The following is a 22,965-nucleotide window of genomic DNA, read 5'->3' as shown; positions in this document are numbered from 1 at the left end:
ACAGGAGCTGCTGCTTCGCGCTGGCCGGACGGGAGCACCAGGAGCGGCTGCTTCACGCTGGAGCGGTGCGGCTAGACAGAGGCGGCGCGGCCAGACGGGAGCGACGCGGCTGGACGGGAGCAGCGCGCCAAAAGGGGCCGGTGCAGCCACGACGGCCTGGATAGGAGCAGGCGGTGGCGGAGGGTGCAACAGCAGTCGAGAGCGGCCGGAAAAATCGGCCGGAATCGAGCGGGAGTGGCCGGAGACGAGGTGGGCTAGGAAGGAGGAGCATGAAGTTGCATCGTGCGGGAGAGCGAGGCTAACCTAGCATCTGATACCATGTTGGATAAGTGAGCAACTAAGCTTTACTGAGGGCCAAAGGCCAGTACATATACAGATGTGGTAAAGTGCATAAAAGCCTCTTATACAATGGGGATGTACACAATGAACTATACACATCTAACACCAATCATCTGACTGAACTTATCCATAGCATCAGCCAGCCTACCCATTCTGCAAAGTGCAGATATTAGAGTTGAATAGGTGAATACATCCGGACTCAGTCCTTGTCCCCGCATGTCAGTAAGTATGAGCATAGCTTCATCAATCATTCCTTGTTTAGCATATGCATCAATTAATATTGTGAAAACTTGGCAGTTGGCTACAATACCGTTGCCTTCCATTGAATTAAATAGACTCATCATATCAGCAAAGCTTCCTTCATTGGCATACCCACGAAGAAGAATAATGTAGGAGACAATATTAGGTTTGTGGCCCTTTGCAGCCATGGAAAAGAAAATTTCTGCAGCTTCTTTGCTTCTTCCATACTTGCAAAGGGAGCCCATGAACGAGTTCCAAGTGAAAATATCTGGTATAAGACACCGGCTTGTCATTTCTCTGAAAATTTTACCCGCCTCTTTCCACCGGCCCAAAGTTGAATATCCATGGATCATACTATTATATACAGTATCACTTTATCTAGTCGGACACCATTATCAACCATTTGCGGAAGGACCAGCTCCGTCTTGTCCATCGCTCCTGCCTTGCACATTGCATCGATAATCGAGTTATATGTCACCACATTAGGCACAACCCCTTGCTGGGTCATTTCATGGAATAGATTGCATGCCTTGCCTACTTCCCCTTCCTTAAAAGAAGCCATGGATGACCGTGCTATATGACAGCACATAGGGGGAGCAATCATCTCCTTTTGCCATCACCTGGAGCAGGCCGAGCGCTTGCTGGCGCCTGCTGTCTCACATAAGCTCTTTAGAACTATATTGTATGAGAAGGAATTAGGCACACAGCCGAGGACAGACGTCCTATGAAGCAGCACGTCCACAGCTTCGTCTGTCCGTTTTGCACAGCAGAGGCACTTCAGGATGGTGCTGGCGACAACCTCATTTGTTTTGAGGCCGGTCATTAGGAGGCCGCCGAAGTAGGCAAGCCCTAGGTCGGGACGACGCACGCGGAAGCAGCAGTTCATCGGGATGGTGTAGGTGTGGACTGTGGGCGACGCCACCCGCCGGCCGGCTTCTTCTCGGCATACACGGTTGAAGAGCGTAAGGGCAAGGGAGGGGCCGTCTATGCAGGTGTCGGTGTCTCGCGCACGGGCAAGGCCGGTGAGGAGTGCCTTTCAGGGCTTGCCCGGGGACCGGAGTGGACTGCCGCAGAAATTGGTCGAACAGGTGGTGTGCATCTTCCGGGCTGAGCGTTCCGGAGCGGACGCGCTCAGCGGCAGCGGCAAAGGCGACGTGCGGAGACCAGGAGGCAGGAGCAGGAGGGTGAGGTGGAAGTGCAGGAGGAGGAGCGGCGGTGGAGGAGGTGGAGGCAGGACATCGGCGTAGAGGAGGAGTGGCGGGGTAGGCCGGACGGGCGCTGTGCGCCTACTGGACTGGACTGGACTGGACTGGTCTTGCTTTGCTTTGCTTGTGAAGGCATGCTGTGATCGAAACTACTGATCCAAAGGTTCTAATCCACGTACGACACTTGATTAAATGCTCAACTCACTCATCGTGCGTAAATCGTCCAAAGAGTGTTGTGATACTATCATATATACCACTCTTTTGTTTTGTGTCACACATACATGCTATTTTTGACATTTTTTTGCGGGGTTAAAAGGATTTCATTGCTCAACTGTTGGAATATTCGTTCCTACATAGCAGAGGAACGTCTGCAGGTCCAGAGCGCAACCAAACTGTAGTTCGGCCCTCCGATCGTCCGAAAACAGCAAGTGTGTGGCTAACAACGTTCTGATTCCTACTTACATGAGCAATAGAGATATCCCTTTCACCAAAGAGCCTCTTAATATCCTAAACTATCATTCTATGTGGCGATCTGTCAAGGGTAGGCGACTTGATCAACTTGATCGCATCCATGCAATCCATCTTGATGTCTATCGGGCGAGTAGACCATTGTAGAGCAAGGCTTAATCCCTCCTGACATGCCAACAGCTCAGCCTGGAGCGGTCCGGAACAATGCAAGATAGAACGACAAGCAGAGAAGATAATGTTGCCGTCATTATCACGTAAGATCATACCGGCTCTTGCTAATCCACCATCGGTATGAACGAACGACCCGTCAACATTGAGCTTCACCATCGGTATGCTATTTTTGACATTACAGTAACATCGATCACCAATTTTATTGAATACATGCGTATAGAAACTAAGAATATACAATATTCTACTCCCTCTGTTCACAAATATTATTATGATAGATCCCATCAAAAAGTTATAACTGTGACAGATAATGTTGAAAACAATAATTTTAAATGTTTTCCGCTTCTCAAAAATAATAATTTTCTAGGCAAATCTATACACATGATTTTCAGATTGAAAATGTAAATAATTAAATGATATTTGATCTAAGATTTTGACAGAAGGCACGATGTAAAGCCTCACTTCGATGGACCGTGTGTCATTATCTAAGAAAAAGAGTTTTCTCCTCGCAACTCTCGCGGTAGAAAAGGCGGCTAGGGTTTTCCAAACAGATATTGAAACAAACGGGAAAATTAAAAAATAAGTAAAACCAGCAGAGATTAAAAGGGGAAAAAGAATAAAATCTTCCCAAAACAGGAAGGACATGGTCGGCCCCATAGGCTCACAGGGGTCTGCATTTCCTCGTCCACCATCCGGTGTGCTTGGATTTTGATTAGAAAAATGTGTAGAATCTTAATATGATATTATTTTACGTGTTAACAGTTTTTAAAAATGCTTTTTGGCTGCACCGATAATCAAATAGCGCACAAATCCGTCTTTCTGTCGCATCGACGTCAATTTGGATTGAAAATGAACACCTCAGCAAAATTAGATTGGAGGCGAAAGAAAACATCTATAGCCACACATCCATGCCTCGGCAAAACCCTCACAAGATGGAAAAGAAAATAGATTTCTCATCTTATGCGCGCGCGCACACACATACAGAGAGAGACCAATCTTAGGGTTGCCCACATTCAAACACGTTGGGACTGTGTTAGCACTAAGGCCACCGTCGTGAGGGCGGAAAGGAAAATAAGTGGCAACAAAGATGGGACATCATGTTGATATAAAAGACATGGACCTAATGGGATTGGAACGAAAGAAATCATCTATGGCCACACATGCATGCCTCGGCAAAACTTCGCGGGGGTGGAAAACAAAGTAGATTTCCCATTTTATGCCAAGAGATGCCTTAGAGTTGACTACATTCAAACACATTATGATTGTGTAAGCATTGAGGCCACCGTCGGCGAGGGTGGAAAGAAGGATAAGTGGCAGCACAAATGGCATGTCATGTTGAAATAAAGGAAGTTGACATGTTGGGGTCTTGAATCATGGTTGGGATGTGTTTTTAATTCTTCCGTTGCAACGCACAACCTCTTTTCCTAGTCTTATTTATATATAGTTTTGTTCATAACAATTTTATCCATCAAATAATAGTTAGGTCGTTTACATACTGATGAAGGGATGTTGGATTTTCAAGATTCAGACTCGTTAATGCTAAAACAGTGTTTTGCCAAGCAAATCAACTACCATATTTGCTTCCCTGCTATAGTGGACAAGACTGATGCTAGCAAACTCCATGACTTTTTTCTTTTGAAAACAAACTCCATGACTTGTAATGAGTGAAACATCAGTCCGAATATAAGCATTGGATGATAGGTAGCCTCCAGCGCCATCATACCATCAGATTCGATGATGAGTTTAGTGCATCTCATTTTTCCTTCTAGTCTTATTTATATGTAGTACTCCTTCCACAAAGAAATATACGAGCGTTTAGATCACTAAGTGATCCATACGCTTATATATATTTTTTTACGTAGGAAGTACTACTTACGAACAAACATTTATTTCTCAACATGTCTCTAGACATCAAAAATCATAGTAGTAAAACCCAACTGAAATGCATATATAAACTGAATTTGCGACATTCAATTTAAGCAGACGAGGATAGCTTCAATCCGAGGTGGATGAGCGGGGCCACTTTCTTCACCGAGGGCCTGGCCATGATGCGCCCCCACCACGCCATGACGCTCGCGCGCGACTCCAGCAGCGTCGCGTACTCGGTGCCGGCCACCAGGCAGTAGGTGAAGCCGAAGTGGACGAGGTCGGCGAGGCTGAAGAAGTCCCCGGCGAGGTACGGCGAGCTCGACAGCCGCGCCTCGTACACGTCGAGGACCTTCTCGAGCTTCCCGACGTACTCCTCGACGACGGCCTGGTCTCGCGCGCCGCCGATGAACGGCAGGATGACGCACTGCCGGACGACGTTGGCGATGGCCGGCTGGTACTGGTGGGCCTCCACCTCCATCCACACGTCCACCATGGCTGATTCTTCTAGGCTGGATGCCCTTAGAAGATCGGTGGCGCTGGTGCCTCCGTACTTGCGGAGCACGTACCGAGAAATCGCGCGCGATTCTGAGATCATATTACCGATGTGTGGATCAATTGAAAATCTAATCATAGTTTGTATGCTATGAATTGATTCTTGATGGGTGTGTGAATTTCATACCGAAGAGAGTCAACTCCCCGTCCTCCAACGCTGGGATCTTGCCGAATGGCTGCGAGATTGAACCATACGAAGACTTGCATAAGAAAATGGAGCGAGATAGAAACATAATCAAAGTATAAACTATCTCTGTTTCTGAATACGTTCCGAGAGAGGTGTGGCTCGGTCCTCTGTTCCCGCGCAGCCATGTCGAGGGGGAGGAGCTCGTAGTCGGCGCCGACCTCCTCCAGGCAAAGCAGCACCGTCGCGACGAACGGAGACGCCGCCACCCCGTACACCTTCACGGCACCGCCCATCTCTCCCTCCCTCTCACACACCCACACAGCTTCTCTCTGACACACACAGAGAGCTGTAATTAAGCAGCTCTGTTTTTAGTGCTGATTTGTGCGTGCTTAAGCAGACCTTGACCAACCCAACTTTATACTTGTGATGGGAGTGATTGCAAGGAAGATATTATAACCAGATAGTGTAGACGGTACTGTACTAGTATTTGCTTGATCTGATCTCAGCAAGATTTGGTGTGCTTATGGTCAACCAAGTGATAGTTTCTTATTGTCTTTGACTTGATTCATGAATCGAGCTTCCTTCACGCCCAAGGAATTACGACTTTGTCCATATAACCAAATAGTAGTCCTCGACGGGATTTGCTTTTTTCACTCCAAATGGTGTAGATATACTATACTCTTCTCATGGCCTGGTCCCTGGGAAGATTTGGTGTGGTTATGGTCTAACTAGCGATATTTTCTTTCTGTTCTTGACTTGTTTCATAATTCGAGCTTCCTTCCTGCCCAAGGAACTGTGACTTCATATATACTACTCCCTCTGTAAACTTTTATAAGAGCGTTTAGAAATTGTAGTTGAAATTTCGTAACGCTACGAAAATGTTGTTGTTTCCCATTTTGCCCCTCCGCAGTCTGCGCTCACTTGTCGTGACTCTCCACACTCACTGTCTCACCAGTCGCTCCCTGAATCCCTAGCTCCTCCGACGTCGCCGCCCAAATCCCTAGCTCCTCCGACTCGCCGCCCAAATCCCCAGCTCCTCCGATGTCGCCGCCCGCATCCCCCTCGCCCGCGTGGCCGCCCGCATCCTTCTCGCCCACGTCGCCGTAGCCCTCGTCGCCTCTTCCTCTCGCCCCGCGTCACCTCTCGATGGAGTTAAAGGTGCCTTTTTTAGTCAAGCCGAGAGGAGCGCGGGCACCAACGGCGGCGAGGACCAGCGGGAGGAGCTATGCTGCTGGCTGGATCTGAAGTTGTTGTATACTCAGCGGGAGTATGAAGTAGGAGGCCGTCGCCCGTCGCCGTGAGCTGGAGCAGGAGGAGCGCAGGCACGGCGGCCTGGTCGACGACGACAACATGTCCAGCCCGTGCAAGGCCAGCAAGGGCACGTGAAGCAGCAGGACGTCCTACTCGACGACGGCGGCAACGAACACCGGCGTTCCTCGCCGCCCTCGACCCCAGCATATCGAGCGCGTGGTGAGCTTCCCCTATATCCCCCCCCCTTATCCTAGTTCCTGTAGTCGTCAGGCATACTCCATGGTTCAGTATGTGGATTTGTTGATTGCTGAATCTACATATTCCATGGTTCAGATTAAAATGACACAATCTTCAGTTTATTTGCATGACACTGTCAGCATATACTGCTTGTGTACAGTATGTTTACTCCATGTTCAGATTAAAATGTGTCTCCATATCTTTTTTAGCCACAAGCAGATCTTAGATGTAAGGTTAGCATTAGCTGGCCCTTATTCTTTTTTAGCCATTCATCTTTGTATATGCTCTGCTTGTCTAGAGGGATTTGAATGCTTTGCTTGTCTGTCAGCATATTTGGAATACAGAGATGATTGTGGCTGTACTCCATATATGTAGCCCTTATTTAAAGCAGGAGTATGTATGTAGCCACAATATATATGTAGCCCTTATTTAATGGCTTGTTCACTGATTTAAAAATTCATCTAAATTGAGCACTCCATGTGCAGATGTTCGAGTACATTTTTCAACTGAAAGTTTACAACTCGGAGTAAATTGAGTACAAATTCCAGTTGCTTCTATCAATGTTTACAGTTGAATAAATTGAGTAGATGATGGTTTTACAGTAAATTATTGTATATTTGAGAAAGTGTACAAAGTCCAACTGCCTTTGGCAATGTTTCCAGTTGCTTCCTTGAGTAGTAACTGAAGTGTTTGTGTGCTTGTAGACCACTGCTTGAATTTTTGCAGTACTCCATGGTTTCTGAATTTGCACTAATTGGAGTATGAGTATGAGTATGAATTTCTACTGCTTGGAGTAGTTCCTGAATAAACTGGAGTATGAATTAATTCAGAAACTTCAAACAACACCCAGAAACTTACATATAAAATTCAGAAACTTCCATAAGGTTCACAAACATTCCATGAAGTTCAGAAGCTTGCATATAATTTTAGAAACTTGCACACCCCATTTCAAACAACACATATGGAGTACTCCATTTCAAACAACACAATATAATCCATTTCATACTTACAAATAATCCATATCCACAAACAATATAAGTCTCGAGAATGCATTTCCACAAACAAGTTTCATCATAGCACTACAAGTCTCGACATACTCCACAACAAGGGTTGCAAGCATTGCAAGTCTCAACATACTCCACTACTCCATGATATCTTGCTCTAGAATCTCCATGGCATTTTCATAAACTTCCCGGGGAAAGTGAATCCTAGGTGGTAGGATTCCTTGCCTTTCCAATCTATCCTTGCGCAAATGTGGAATTTTGTATGAATTTTCCCCTCCATGGTTCATCACTTCAACCATGATGGTCTGAAGTATTAGAAATATTCTGTTGAGTTTCCCGGCATCATACTCATCAAACTCTTCCTGCACACCTTGAATCAGTTCTTTGATAGTCGTGGGTGATGGGGTCATGTACCTAGGGTAGGGTCACGAACCTGATCTAAGTACCTTACCCAAGGACACCCTTAGAAGAGGTCGCCTTCCAGTCGACCAACGAGGGACTCACTCGACTGACCTGAAGGACTCGACCATGAAGACTCACTCGACCACCAGGAGGTCAAGAGGCACTCCGCACTGCAACGGCCTGTAATTAAGTAGGCTTTATGATAGTAAAGACACTTTATGTGGGGCGTTACCAGTAACGCCCCAGACTTAACTCACCTTAAACCCTCTCCTACGTGGGCTGGCTGGGGTCCTGGCGCACTCTATATAAGCCACCCCCTCCACAGGCAGAAGGGTTCGGCACCTTGTAACTCATATACTCATAATCCACTCGACCGCCTCCGGGCTCCGAGACGTAGGGCTATTACTTCTTCCGAGAAGGGCCTGAACTCGTACATCCCTTGTGTTTACAACCTCTCCATAGCTAGGACCTTGCCTCTCCAAACCTACCCCCCACTCTACTGTCAGGCTTAGAACCACGACAGTTGGCGCCCACCGTGGGGCCGGTGTTTTAGCGATTTTGTGGAGAAGTTGCGATTCTTCCGAGTACTTTCATCATGGTGTCTGCTGGAGTTTTGGACGGGGGTCAAGAGATCCGTCTCGGCACTCTCACCTTCATCGCCGACGACTCCGCGTGGCTCCAGGAGGCTCCACTCGACGTAGATGCGCTCCCCGTCCGCGGTGCGACGCATTTTCGTGCATGTGTCCGCGGCGTTCTGCTGCGGCAACCGTCGACCCAGTATCGGTCGGCTCCTCCATCGTCCGCCCTCCTGGTCTCCCGCCAGCGCAAGCGCTCGGGCCGGTCGAGGCTTCAGCGATGGGTGAGGCACGCGGTGGCTCGCCAATCGGCCACCACCCAAGTTGCGGCAATCGAGCCCGACGAACCTCTCTACGGCTTGTTCGATCTGTCGACTGGCTCCGTAGAGACTGCATCCGAGTGCGGTAGCAGTGATCCAGCGGCGGAAATCTTGATGGTCGACGGGCCCCGCAGTCCCCCTAGCTTCGCCCGTGATGATGGAGCAGGTGACGGAGGCGACCCCGCACGACGCCACGAAGAGTACCAGCCCGAGCCACTCGACTCTCTGCAAAGAGAGGAACTTCGCCGCAGGAACGTGGATGCCCTGCGTACTCCCATCGCAGGAGAAACCCCCGAGGCTCGTGCCTTGGAGGAGGTGCGTCTGGCCAATTTGGCCGAGCGCACTCGACTGGAGAACCTTCAGCGAGCACTCGACGAGCGCGCGCGGCAACGAGTTCCCGACACTAGTCGACGTCAACTCTTCCCGCCGACTCAGGTATATCGAACCCCAATTCAGAATTTAGCAGCTGCGACCCGTATAGCAGAGTCCATCCAGCCTTCGCAGTCGGAAGCTGGCAGAGGTTTGCTGCAGATCAGGGATCTGCTCCGGGCAGCAGGAGACCAGAATTCAGCCGTGTCTCAGTCGCGCAACAGAATTCACAGTCGATCCGTCACTGTGAATACGGTTCAGTCGGCTCACAGCCCCAGATCGCCTCCGCGGCGTGAAGGGCGCGAGAATCGGCGAGATCAATATGGCGACAGACTCGACCGAGATGATAGGCGTCGAGTGCCCAATTCCCCTCCGAGGGGCGGGTCTTACGCTCCCCGGCAACCAGATGACAGGCGTCAGTACAGTACAGGGCGAAGGGTTCCAGTCGACCCCAGAGAACCAGGCTTCGACGCGCGATCCATTATCGTGCAAGGTTTGGTCGACCGGAACAGAGCCCATCGGGGCGGACTCGACAGAGATGCGCCCACAAGCAGTCGAGTGCATATTTCTGGTCCTGAATGTTTCAGCAGAGCTATCAGAGCCGCAGTCATCCCTCCCAATTTCAGGTTGTCAGCAGGAGTCAGCAAGTTCACGGGTGAGTCTAAGCCTGAAACTTGGCTTGAAGACTACCGAGTGGCAGTTCAGATTGGTGGTGGGAACGACGAGGTGGCCATGAAGCATTTGCCCCTCATGCTGGAAGGTTCTGCCAGGGCATGGTTGACTCAATTACCTCCTAGCAGCATTTACGCTTGGGAAGATCTGTCCCGAGTGTTCATCAGAACGTTTGAAGGGACTTGCAAGCGACCAGCTGGATTGACAGAGTTGCAAGTCTGCGTGCAGAAGGCTAATGAGACTCTCAGAGAGTATATTCAGAGGTGGATCACTTTGCACCACACTGTAGAGAATGTGTCTGATCATCAGGCAGTCTGCGCCTTCAAAGATGGCGTCAAGAACAGAGAGTTGAGTTTGAAGTTTGGTCGAACCGGTGACATGACCTTGAGTCAGATGATGGAGATTGCTACCAAGTACGCCAACAGCGAAGAAGAAGACCGACTCCGAAGCGGCAAGCACAAGCCGAGTCAGTCGGAAAAAGGAAACACCAGTCGGAAACAGAAGCGGAAGGCTGAACCAGCAGCTCCTGGAGAGGCTCTGGCCGTGACTCAGGGAAAGTTTAAGGGGAAACCAAAAGGATCCTGGAACCCCAAGAAGGTAAAGGATAAAGAAGGGAACGACGTGATGGATATGCCATGTCACATTCACACGAAGAAAGACGAAGAGGGGAATATCATTTACCCGAAGCACACCACTCGCCAATGTCGACTCCTGATCCAGCAGTTTCAGGGAAAACAATCTAAGGACAAGGAGAAGGAGTTGGACAAGGCTGAAGACAAGGAGGACAGTGAGGAAGGATATCCGCATATCAACTCCACTCTGATGATCTTTGCAGATGTGGAAAGCAGGAGTCGACTGAAAGTCATTAACCGAGAGGTGAACATGGTTGCCCCAGCAAAAGCAAATTATATGAAATGGTCTCAAACACCCATCACATTCGACCAATCTGATCACCCGACTCATATTGCCACCCCTGGGAGGCAAGCTTTGGTGGTCGATCCAGTTGTCGAAGGCACTCGACTGACAAAGGTGCTGATGGATGGTGGAAGCGGGCTGAATTTGTTGTATGCAGACACACTGAAAGGAATGGGCATTCCGAGGTCCCGACTGAGCACTAGTAACATGAGCTTTCATGGAGTTATACCAGGGAAGAAAGCCGAGTCACTCGGCCAAATAGTTTTGGACGTGGTGTTTGGTGATTCGAAGCATTTTCGCAAAGAAAAGTTGACGTTTGAGGTCGTGGATTTTCAGAGTGCATATCATGCCATTTTGGGGAGACCAGCTTACGCACGGTTCATGGCTCGACCATGCTACGTGTACCTCAAATTGAAGATGCCCGGCCCCAAAGGAGTGATCACTGTCACCGGTGATCGGAAAAAGGCAGAAGAGTGCTTTCAGAAGGGCTCCAAGATTGCCGATTCCCAGGTGACAGCGGTTGAGTTCGAAGAATACAAGCAAAACGCAGATCCGAGTGACTTGCTACGATCAAAGAAACCCGCCACAGAGTCTGCATTCTAGTCGTCCGGTGAGACGAAGCCTGTTCACATTCACCCGACCGACCCCGAAGCAGCTCCGACCCGCATCTCCACAACACTCGACCCAAAATAGGAAGAAGCGCTCATCCAGTTCCTCCGTGAGAACTGGGACATTTTTGCATGGAAGCCCGCTGACATGCCAGGTGTTTCCAGGGGACTGGCTGAGCATCGCCTAAGAGTCGACTCATCTGCAAAACCAGTCAAAGAGCATCTTCGGCGGTCCGCCGTCCAGAAGAGAAAGGCCATTGGTGAAGAAGTGGCTCGACTGTTGGCGGCAGGATTTATCCGAGAGATATACCACTCTGAGTGGCTCGCTAATGTCGTCATGGTTCCTAAGAAGGACAAGTCGCTCCGAATGTGCATCGATTTCAAGCACATCAACCGGGCCTGCCCAAAAGATCATTTTCCTCTCCCTCGCATAGATCAAATTGTTGACTCGACCACGGGATGCGAGAGGCTATCTTTTTTAGATGCCTACTCCGGGTACCACCAGATCCGTCTGTACGGACCCGACGAGGTAAAAACAGCTTTCATCACTCCATTCGGGTGCTTCTGCTATATCACCATGCCATTCGGCCTCAAGAATGCCGGAGCCACATTTATGCGAATGATTCAGAAGTGTCTACTCACTCAAATCAGTCGGAATGTGGAAGCATATATGGATGATATCGTTGTCAAGTCACGAAAAGGTTCCGACCTGCTCGCTGATCTCGCCGAAACATTTGCCAACCTCAGAAGATATGATATCAAGCTCAATCCATCAAAGTGCACATTTGGAGTTCTTGGTGGCAAGTTACTCGGTTTTCTCATTTCCGAACGGGGAATCGACGCTAACCCAGAGAAGATTGGCACTATTCTCCGAATGAAACACCCTATGCGAGTGCACGATGTCCAGAAGCTTACTGGATGCTTGGCCGCATTAAGTCGATTCATCTCACGACTCGGTGAAAAGGCATTGCCTCTTTACCGACTGATGAAGAAGACAGACAAGTTCGAGTGGACTCCAGAAGCTGATGCAGCGTTTGCCGAGCTAAAAACTCTGCTCTCCACCCAGCCGGTGCTTGCTGCTCCAATCAGCAAAGAGCCTCTGTTGCTCTATATCGCAGCCACAGGACAAGTCGTCAGTACTGTGCTAACGGTCGAGCGGGAAGAAGAAGGAAAAGCTCTCAAAGTTCAGCGCCCAGTGTATTATTTGTCTGAAGTCTTGACTCCATCCAAGCAGAGATATCCTCATTATCAGAAGCTTGTGTATGGAATATACATGACCACAAAGAAGGTTGCTCATTATTTCTCTGATCATTCCATCACAGTCGTCAGCGACGCTCCACTATCAGAGATTTTGCACAACAGAGATGCAACTGGTCGAGTGGCCAAATGGGCGATTGAAATTCTTCCCCTTGATATCAAGTTTGAGGCAAAGAAAGCCATTAAGTCCCAGGCAATAGCAGATTTCCTCGCCGAGTGGATTGAACAACAGCAGCCGACTGAAGTTCACTCGGAGCATTGGACCATGTTTTTTGATGGCTCTAAGATGTTGAATGGTTCCGGTGCTGGGGTCGTCCTAGTTTCCCCCAGAGGAGATAAGCTCAGATATGTGCTCCAGATTCACTTTGATTCCTCCAACAATGAGGCAGAATATGAGGCCCTCTTATACGGGTTGCGCATGGCCATTTCACTCGGCGTCCGTCGCCTGATGGTCTATGGCGACTCAGATTTAGTGGTCAATCAGGTGATGAAAGAGTGGGACGTGAGAAGCCCAACCATGACTGGATACTGCAGTGCAGTGAGGAAGCTGGAAAAGAAGTTTGAGGGGTTGGAGCTCCATCATATACCCCGACTGAAAAATCAAGCAGCTGATGATCTAGCAAAGATAGGTTCCAAGAGAGAAGCCATTCCGAGTGGTGTGTTCTTGGAGCATATACACACTCCGTCAGTCAAAGAAGATCCTTTCACCGAAGAAACTCCACAACCCAAGAGTGCCACAGATCCGACTGAAGTTGAAGTCCCAGCGGTGGTCGACTTGATCATGGAGGTTTTGGTGGTCATTCCCGACTGGACAGTTCCGTATGTCGCATATATCCTGAGAAAAGAGCTTCCGGAGGATGAGGAAGAGGCTCGACAGATCGTCCGTCGATCTAAGGCCTTTACCGTAATCAAAGGACAATTATACAGAGAAAGCGCGACTGGAGTTGGTCAGAAGTGCATAACACCAGAAGAAGGTCGACTCATCCTCAATGATATTCACTCGGGGACCTGTGGTCATCATGCGTCCTCTCGGACCATCGTGGCCAAAGCATACCGAGCCGGATTTTACTGGCCAAAGGCGAATGAGATGGCAAAAGATATAGTGGATAAGTGCGAGGGATGTCAGTTCTACTCGAATATGTCGCACAAGCCTGCGTCGGCCCTGAAGACCATCCCACTCGTCTGGCCTTTCGCAGTATGGGGACTGGACATGGTCGGTCCTTTGAGAACGGGACGAAGTGGCTTCACGCATGTACTGGTGGCAGTCGACAAGTTCACCAAGTGGATCGAGGCTAAACCAATCAAGAGCCTTGACACCGGTACTGCTGTTAGCTTCATCAGAGAACTAATATTCAGATATGGAGTCCCGCACAGCATCATTACGGATAATGGGTCGAACTTTGACTCAGAGGAATTCAGAGCTTTCTGCAACTCCCAAGGCACGCGGGTCTACTACGCTTCAGTCGCCCATCCGCAGTCGAATGGACAAGCAGAGCGAGCTAATGGGCTGATTCTTAAAGGATTGAAGCCTCGACTAATGCGTGATCTCAAACACGCGACTGGAGCTTGGGTCGACGAACTTCCCTCAGTGCTTTGGGGGCTGCGGACCACACCTAATCGGTCGACCGGAAGAACTCCATTCTTCTTGGTCTACGGAGCTGAAGCAGTTCTGCCGAGTGATCTTCTCCACAATGCTCCTCGAGTTGAAATCTACAACGAAGCAGAGGCTGAACAAGCGCGGCAGGACGCAGTCGACCTTTTAGAGGAAGAAAGGGAGATGGCTCTGATCCGGTCGACCATCTACCAACAAGATTTGCGTCGTTTCCACGCCAGAAATGTGAGAGGTCGAGCCTTCCAGGAAGGGGATTTAGTTCTCCGAGTGAACCAGCACAAACCACACAAGCTTGCTCCCTCTTGGGAAGGCCCCTTCATCGTCACCAAGGTTCTCCACAACGGGGCGTACCGTCTTTACAACGTCGAGCATAATATCGACGAGCCCCGAGCTTGGAACGCGGAGCTACTCCGCCCATTTTACACTTAAGTTTATCACTCGGATGAGTTGCAATAAAGTACTTCTGTAGTTCATGGACCTCAAAATAATAGTGTCAAAGTTCCTCCATAATTTCTGTCACTTTTTATTTTTGTCCAATAAAATTCCCCCTCAGTGGGTGACTTAGCCGCGAATCCGTTTCGCCTAAGTTTGTAAAAATCCTACCGAGTGGTGAGCCAGACTCCCACTCGGAGGCTTAGCTGCGAATCCGTTTCGCCTAAGTTATAAAAATCCTACCGAGTGGTAAGCCAGCCTTCCACTCGGAGGCTTAGCTGCAGTCCAAGGACTCGCCTAAGTTTATCAAAATCCTACCGAGTGGTAAGCCAGACTTTCACTCGGAGTCTTAGCTGCAGCCCTGTGCTCGCCTAAGTTGTAAAAATCCTACCGAGTGAAGAGCAACCCTCTCACTCGGGGGCTTAGCTGCAGTCCAAGCACTCGCCTAAGTTATAAAAATCCTACCGAGTGAAGAGCAACCCTCTCACTCGGGGGCTTAGCTACAGTCCAAGGACTCGCCTAAGTTTATCAAAATCCTACCGAGTGGTAAGCCAAACTTTCACTCGGAGGCTTAGCTGCAGCCCTGTGCTCGCCTAAGTTGTAAAAATCCTACCGAGTGAAGAGCAACCCTCTCACTCGGGGGCTTAGCTGCAGTCCAAGCACTCGCCTAAGTTATAAAAATCCTACCGAGTGAAGAGCAACCCTCTCACTCGGGGGCTTAGCTGTAGTCCAAGCACTCGCCTAAGTTTATCAAAATCCTACCGAGTGGTAAGCCAGACTTTCACTCGGAGGCTTAGCTGCAGCCCTGTGCTCACCTAAGTTGTAAAAATCCTACCGAGTGAAGAGCAACCCTCTCACTCGGGGGCTTAGCTGCAGTCCAAGCACTCGCCTAAGTTATAAAAATCCTACCGAGTGGTAAGCCGGGCTTCCACTCGGAGGCTTAGCTGCAGCCCTGTGCTCGCCTAAGTTATCTAAATCCTACCGAGTGAAGAGCAACCCTCTCACTCGGGGGCTTAGCTGCAGTCTAAGCACTCGCCTAAGTTATAAAAATCCTACCGAGTGAGGAGCAACCCTCTCACTCGGGGGCTTAGCTGCAGTCCAAGCACTCGCCTAAGTTATCTAAATCCTACCGAGTGAGGAGCAACCCTCTCACTCGGGGGTTTAGCTGCAGTCCAAGGACTCGCCTAAGTTATCAAAATCCTACCGAGTGAAGAGCAAACTTCCACTCGGAGGCTTAGCTGCGGCCCAGTGCTCGCCTAAGTTATAGAAATCCTACCGAGTGGTAAGCCGGGATTCCACTCGGAGGCTTAGCCGCAGCTCAGTGCTCGCCTAAGTGGACTAAAGAATAAGTCGATTGCAGTAAAGGCGCCTTGCTTTGAACCTGCAAAAGACATTTCGAGCCAAAGGCAATCATATTCAAGCACCAAATTCAAGTTTGAATCGATATCTAAAGGAACCGAAAGTGCTCAGGCGTTAAGCCTGTTAAGGTTTATCGGTTACAATTCCACTCGGCATACCGAGGCAAATTTAAAGAGTCGAGCCAGAAGAAGTTTTTTACCCCTCCTGTGGAGGGCTGGAAGGTGCAACGAATTCATCAAGGTCAATTCCGTCGGCGATCCGAGTGGCAGCTGCAAGGAAAGTTTCCATAAAGGACCTGAAGTCGTGTTTCTTGGTGTTGGCCACCCGAAGAGCCGCCAGCTTCTCTTCTCGCGCATCTTTACAATGGACTCGGGCCAGACACAGAGCAACATCTGCACCACACCGAGCCGAGGACTTCTTCCATTCCTGCACTCGACCAGGGATCGTGTTCAAGCGGGTCATCAGCGACTCAAGGTCATTCTGAAGTGTCTCCTCAGGCCAGAGCGTCGAGTCGATGCGAGATGTGGCGGCCTTCAGCCTTGCGAGATAGTCCACGATAGCTGCAACACGAGACTCCAGTCGGAAAACATCCATGGCAACTTCGTCGTTCACCGGAGAATTGACGGGGTCGAGGTTTGGCTCCAGTCGGCTGGTTTCTTCTTCAAAGTTTTGACAAAATTCTGCAAGGATGATCACTAAGTCAAGGAGATGGTCGAATGGAAAAACCACAATTGGAAATGTTCGCCAAGCATAGAGGTTTACCTTCAAGCATAAGAAACAGCTTCTTGGCAAGACCACTCAGGAAGGCCTCCAGATCAGTTTTCTTCCCAGTCAATTTGCTGACTTGGTCGGTCAGGGCAGCTTTATCAGTTTTCAGTCGACTGACCTCCTTGTTGGCGATCCCAAGAGCAGCTTTCAGATTGGTATTGTCTTGTTCAAGCTTGGTGACTGAAGCTAACTTCTCGTCAGCAAGCTTGATCTTCTCAGCTAGTTCGAGGTCTTTCTTCTGCTGGGCCTCCCTTACCTTACCTGCAAGTTACAGCAAGATCAGATTTTGAAACAAGCAAGGGGAAAAGCAGTCGTCAAGGTCTCACCAAACATACCTTCGGTCTCCTCCTTTGCCTTCGTCAGCTTCTCCTGAACCAGCTTCAGGCTCAGCTCGAGTTGAGTGTGCTTGTTTTCCAGCTCAGAGTAGCAAGCCACAAGATCACAAGAGTTCTGCGAAGAACCAATCGACTAAATGTCAAATATAATTCACTTTCGAGTGAAAAAGGAAAAAACACACGTTTCTAAGACTACAGCCGAATACAAGCATTCGACCGTAGTCTCGGGGACTACACCCAGTGGGTGCACTCAGCGTGCCCCCACTAGTCCTGTTGAAGACAAAGTCGACCAGTCGACCTCAAAAAAAAAGAAGGGAGATGTATTCTTTAAGACTGTAATCAACTGCAAGCAGTCGACCACAGTCTCGAGGACTACACCCAGTGGGTGCACTCAGCGTGGCCCCACCGGTTTGTGAAATCCAGTCGACATAGTCGACTGACAGAAAGATTGACAGCATAAAGCCTAAGGCCGACTGCCAGCAGTCGACCTTAGCCTTGGGGACTACACCCAGCGGGTGCACTCAGCGTGCCCCCGCTAATACGGAGTTTAATCGACAACACCCACTGGGTGACTACTATAAATTCCGGAAAGGAAAAGTTTTTGGCAGCATATCCAACAGAACAAACTGTGGTCAACTGACCTGAACATTGCTTTGAAGGGCAGAACTGGCGTCATATGCCGCCTGGCTCGCATCCCGGATGGTCTTCAGCTGCTCCATCATGATTCCCGCCTGGCGTATTGCCTCCTTCGCCGCGCCAGCTTGGTCCTCCGGGACATGGTGCGTTGTGAAGAGGGAGGGCTGCTGAGCACTCGTCAATGGATCTGCGAAGGACACCGTGTGTCGAGTGGTGTTCCCTTCCTCCGCAGTCGGAATCTCAGGCGCCGTCACATCCTGAGGCACCTTACTGGCGGACGCTTTCCGACTCCTCCTGCGCTTCAGTGGTTCTTCATCCTCATCATCATCAGGGAGATCGATAACAACATTGGGTGGGGCTACGGAGAAGAATCAGGATCAGAGATCGCGAGTCAGTCGACTAAGAACGGCGTTAAGAATACAGTACCTGGTTTCGAAGTTGCTGCGTCCTTCATCTCGTGGTCATCAGCCCGGGCTGAGGTTTCAGAAGTAGCAGCACTGCAACTCCAAAGGATCAGTCGACTAACTTCAGCATCGACCAGAGACAAAGTTCACACAAAATAAGAAGACTTAAGCAGCACGGTTACCCTGATATGGTGGGGATGGACACCTTCATCTTCGGCAGGAGCTTGATCGGCTTCGACGAGGCCGCCCTGGGCTGCTTCGACGCCTTTTCAGTCGGCACCGGAGAGGTGGTCCGAGAGCGCTTGGTCGACTGAGCAGCGGTCGCAACCCCCTTACCACGTTCAGTCGAAGGGTCGTGGACAAGCTTCGACCGCCTTTCCGAGCGCGGTGGTACGACCTCCTCCTCCTCTTCCTCCTCGTCTTCAACGTCATCTTCATCACCGTCATCATCATCATCGTCATCATCATCCTCTGCAACGTCCGAGTCCCATTCCTCCTCGTCCTGGCTCTCGCCCCCACTCGCCTCACCCTCCTCAGTCGGAGCTTGTGCCCATTGGGCATCGAGTACAGCTCGGTGAGGGCCTAGCAGATGTCAAGACAAGGATCAGTCGACCAGTCGGCAGGGTAAACAGAAATGAATGCGACAAGAACGCAGTGGAGAGCAGAGCAAGTGTACCTTGTTTGGATCGCTGTGGTGGTCGAGTGGAGGAATCCTTCTGGCTCCGCGTGGGTTGTCCTTGTTTCCGGTAACGGCTACCATCCATCTTTCCAGAGTGACGTCGTCGATTGCTTCTGGATGGACTCTAGTCTCGTCTTCGGTCCCACGGTACAACCACATGCAGTGGCTCTGGAACTGAAGGGGCTGGATGCGACGCCTAAGGAAGACCTCCAGGAGATTCATGCCCGTCACTCCCTCCCGAACCAACTGCACCACGCGCTCCATCAGCATCTTCACGTCAGCTTTCTCCTCCAGAATCAACTTCAGAGGGGAAGGCTTGTTCACTCGGTCCATGGTAAACGGAGGGAGTCCACTCGACTGCCCTGGCGTCGACTGGACCTGGCAGTAGAACCGAGTCGACTGCCAGCCTCTGACGGACTCGGGAAAGGTCATGGGCGGGAAGGTGCTCTTGTTCCTCACCTGGATCCCCAAACCTCCACACATTTGGACAACTCGGGTTTTCTCATCACCTGGGCTCGCCTTCTTCACGGTCTGAGAGCGACACGTGAATATATGCTTGAACAAACCCCAGTGCGGTCGACAGCCCAGGAAACCCTCACACATGGACACGAATGCGGCAAGATAGGCAATAGAGTTTGGGGTAAAGTGGTGGAGCTGCGCTCCAAAGAAATTCAAGAAGCCACGGAAGAAAACACTCGGCGGCAAGGAAAATCCACGATCAACATGGGTGGCCAAGAGCACACACTCACCCTCTTCTGGCTGTGGCTGCCACTCCTTCCCCGGAAGCCTCGCAGCTCCATGAGGGATCAAACCCTCGTTGGCCATGTCGAGGAGGTCATTCTCTGTGATGGTCGACTGGATCCAGTCTCCTTGGACCCAGCCCTTCGGCAGGCGGGATCTGGACGAGGACCCTCCGCGGGTGGTAGATCTCCCCTTTGCCTTCTCCGACGCCGACGCCTTCTTCGCACGTTCCAGCGCCGCCGTCTTCTCCTTGGCCATGGTTGCCGGCGAGATGCGCGAAGGGAAGTTGTGCGGGGGCGAGAGCGAGCGCGCTGGGCGGGGACGAAGGGAGCAGAGAGAGAGAGAGAATGCTGAGGCGCAGCACAGAAATCCCCGCCGGGTGCATTTATAAGGTCCCTTCCGAGTGGATGACAGGTGGGCCCGGTCGATCTAATCATATCCGGGAGCAGTTATGCAGACGGGATACGTGGCGAAAAAAGCGGCGCGGAGATCGAGGCGTCTATGTCCCGTCCCATCCGAACGCCGCGGTCCGCTCCACTTCGCGCGCGTCCCCAAATTTCGCATCCCGCGGAATCCGCGAACGGCAGATCAGTCTGTCAGACGCGGAGTTTCCCGCGATCCGTCGCTCGGGGATCGTTGAAGCCCGAAAGATCACTCGACGAAAGAAGAGAATGAATCGAGTCGACTGAAGACAAGTTGCTCACCATCGACGAAGAGATTCTTTGGTCCAGAACAATGCACGACCAGAGCGCAAAGGTTAATCGGAAACGACATCAACTCCATCCTCACTCGGAGCCTCGATCCATTCGGGGGCTAATGATGGGGTCATGTACCTAGGGTAGGGTCACGAACCTGATCTAAGTACCTTACCCAAGGACACCCTTAGAAGAGGTCGCCTTCCAGTCGACCAACGAGGGACTCACTCGACTGACCTGAAGGACTCGACCATGAAGACTCACTCGACCACCAGGAGGTCAAGAGGCACTCCGCACTGCAACGGCCTGTAATTAAGTAGGCTTTATGATAGTAAAGACACTTTATGTGGGGCGTTACCAGTAACGCCCCAGACTTAACTCACCTTAAACCCTCTCCTACGTGGGCTGGCTGGGGTCCTGGCGCACTCTATATAAGCCACCCCCCTCCACAGGCAGAAGGGTTCGGCACCTTGTAACTCATATACTCATAATCCACTCGACCGCCTCCGGGCTCCGAGACGTAGGGCTATTACTTCTTCCGAGAAGGGCCTGAACTCGTACATCCCTTGTGTTTACAACCTCTCCATAGCTAGGACCTTGCCTCTCCAAACCTACCCCCCACTCTACTGTCAGGCTTAGAACCACGACAGTGGGTGCTCTACAGTCGGTCAAAGACTCAAGGGATCTGAAATATCCAAGATCAAGTGCGTTTAGATCAGGAGAATTTGGAGGCTGGTTTATTATTTTAATGTCCAGACCAGTTGTAGCCACAACTTCTACAAACTCTGCATCACCAGGAAGAATGTGCGTTCTTGCGTTATCTTGCTGGATCAATATTGGATTAGTATCATCTGTGGGCCAGACTTCCTTTATTCCAGGAACCACTTTTTCTATCATATACCTCCTCATTACCCGTCGGTTCACGTTGACGGACTTGATTTCAATGGTCCCTCTTGCTCTATACTCACTTCTTCTAGCAGCGGGAATCTCTTGCACAAAGGGCCAGACACCAATTTTACCTGAGAATGTCATATTGCCTTCAGTGTCATATCTGGGTCGAGCAACAGCGGTCAGAAACATCACTTTCCCAATACAGTTCTTGTTTCGAACAGTTCTGACCGGGTCATCTTCCTCGGGGAGGAGGTAGTAGCATCTGTTCATTTTTGACAAACAAGTGCAGCATCTCATGTGTGATTATGCATTTATCTGAATCTAGGCATTTAATTGAATCTATGCCGAATTTAACTGATCCCTGTACTGATACTCCAGTCTGTTTGCAGAATTTACAGTAAAATTTACTCCAGGGAGCAAGATCACATTACTGCAGTTAGGTACTCCCAACTGTAGTTCATGATTTACTTGAGCAAGATCACATTACTGCAGACAAGTACTCCATGCTGTAATTCATGATCTTACTGTAACTACAGCATGAGAACATGGAGTAATTCTTCTGTAAATACATCTGTACATTCATGGAGTAATTTCTGTTGTTGTGCAAGGGGCGAGGCAAGGAGAACCTGCCTGGAGACCACGTGCTGCGTAGTGACGAGCCAGGTGGGCTGGGCACGGCGAGGACCAAGCTGAGGGGGCGGCGACCAAGCTGGGCGCGGAGGCGACCAAGCTGAGGCGGAGGCGACCAAACTGGGTGCCTGGGCGCGGGGCCGAGCGCCTGGAAACGGGGCCGAGCGCCTGGATGATGGGGACGATGCGTGCTCGTGGAGGAGGGGGACGACGCAAGCTACTGGAGGAGGGGGACGGTGCAAGCTTCTGGAGGAAGACGACGACACGAGCTCCTGGAGGAAGACGACGGCATGAGCTCCTGGAGGATGGGGACGACGCGAGCTCCTGGAGGATGGGGACGACGCGAGCTCCTGGGGGATGGGGACGGCACGAGCTCCTGGGGGAAGGGGATGGCGCGAGCTCCTGGGGGATGGGGACGGCGCGAGCTCCTGGAGGAGGAAGACGACGCGAATTCAAATCGAGGGTAAAATGGTTTAATTTTCCATTTGTCGGCTGTGTCCTAAAATTGTAAACGCTCTTATAAAAGTTTACAGAGGGAGTAGTTAAGTTCTCCAAATCGTTGCCAGAGTTGGATAATGGATACTGCATTGCCTTCTTAATAAATTTGTTCATCCTGATAGGGACATTGCATTACCTTCTAAATAAATTTGTCCATCCTGATTTTTATCTGAGGTCCACCAAAGTTGTTAAGGGTAATGTCTTTTTTTAACATAGTACAAACACAAGCGCTCATATATACGCGCATACATTCACCCCTTGAACGCAGACACGCACACCCTACTCCTATGAGCACCTCCGAGATAATGAGCTGGCATTGTCATTTTGAGATTTTACGAAAATATCATAGGCGCCTCGTAGTCGATGGAAACGTCTCCTCCCACTTACGCGTATCGCCGGAAATACTGAAATAAATTCAGGATAAATGCGAGCACCGGGATTTAAACCCCGATGGGCTGGGAATACAAGAGTCCTCCTAACCATCCAACCACAGGTTGGTTTGCGTTAAGGGTAATGTCTTAATTTGGGCGGCCGATCTTGCGCATGTGATGGCCGCTCCCACACTCGTCATGTTGTGTCGTGGGGCCCACGCATCGAACACCACACCTCCCTCGCCTTATCAATTTTCCCTCATGCACGTGCCTCGTTCCCTTCGCCCTGCTCGCCCCCAACCTCCCATCTCTCAGCGCTCATTCTCTTGTTCCCCT

The 22,965-nt window shown here is 50.4% G+C and overlaps 1 protein-coding gene and 1 long non-coding RNA gene across 2 annotated transcripts; one reads left to right on the top strand and one right to left on the bottom strand.

Annotated features, from left to right (window-relative positions):
* Positions 1 to 4,027: 4,027 nt before the first annotated feature.
* Positions 4,028 to 5,361, bottom strand: LOC123112214 (probable glutathione S-transferase GSTF1). The gene is made up of 3 exons (XM_044533153.1): positions 5,109 to 5,361; positions 4,969 to 5,041; positions 4,028 to 4,874 (listed from the first exon to the last, which is right to left on the bottom strand). The coding sequence occupies exons 1-3, from the start codon at positions 5,259 to 5,261 to the stop codon at positions 4,396 to 4,398; spliced, it is 705 nt and encodes a 234-aa protein (XP_044389088.1). The 5' UTR covers positions 5,262 to 5,361; the 3' UTR covers positions 4,028 to 4,395.
* A 493-nt stretch (positions 5,362 to 5,854) lies between these two features.
* Positions 5,855 to 22,398, top strand: LOC123112200 (uncharacterized). The gene is made up of 3 exons (XR_006455270.1): positions 5,855 to 6,438; positions 21,520 to 21,570; positions 21,739 to 22,398. It is a non-coding gene; the product is annotated as an uncharacterized lncRNA (long non-coding RNA).
* Positions 22,399 to 22,965: the final 567 nt, after the last annotated feature.

The sequence above is a fragment of the Triticum aestivum genome, chromosome 1B, assembly GCF_018294505.1.
Source record: "Triticum aestivum cultivar Chinese Spring chromosome 1B, IWGSC CS RefSeq v2.1, whole genome shotgun sequence".
In the NCBI taxonomy this organism is placed as follows: domain Eukaryota; kingdom Viridiplantae; phylum Streptophyta; class Magnoliopsida; order Poales; family Poaceae; genus Triticum; species Triticum aestivum.
Note: the sequence above shows the minus strand (reverse complement) of the source record. Positions and strands in the feature narration are given on the sequence as shown.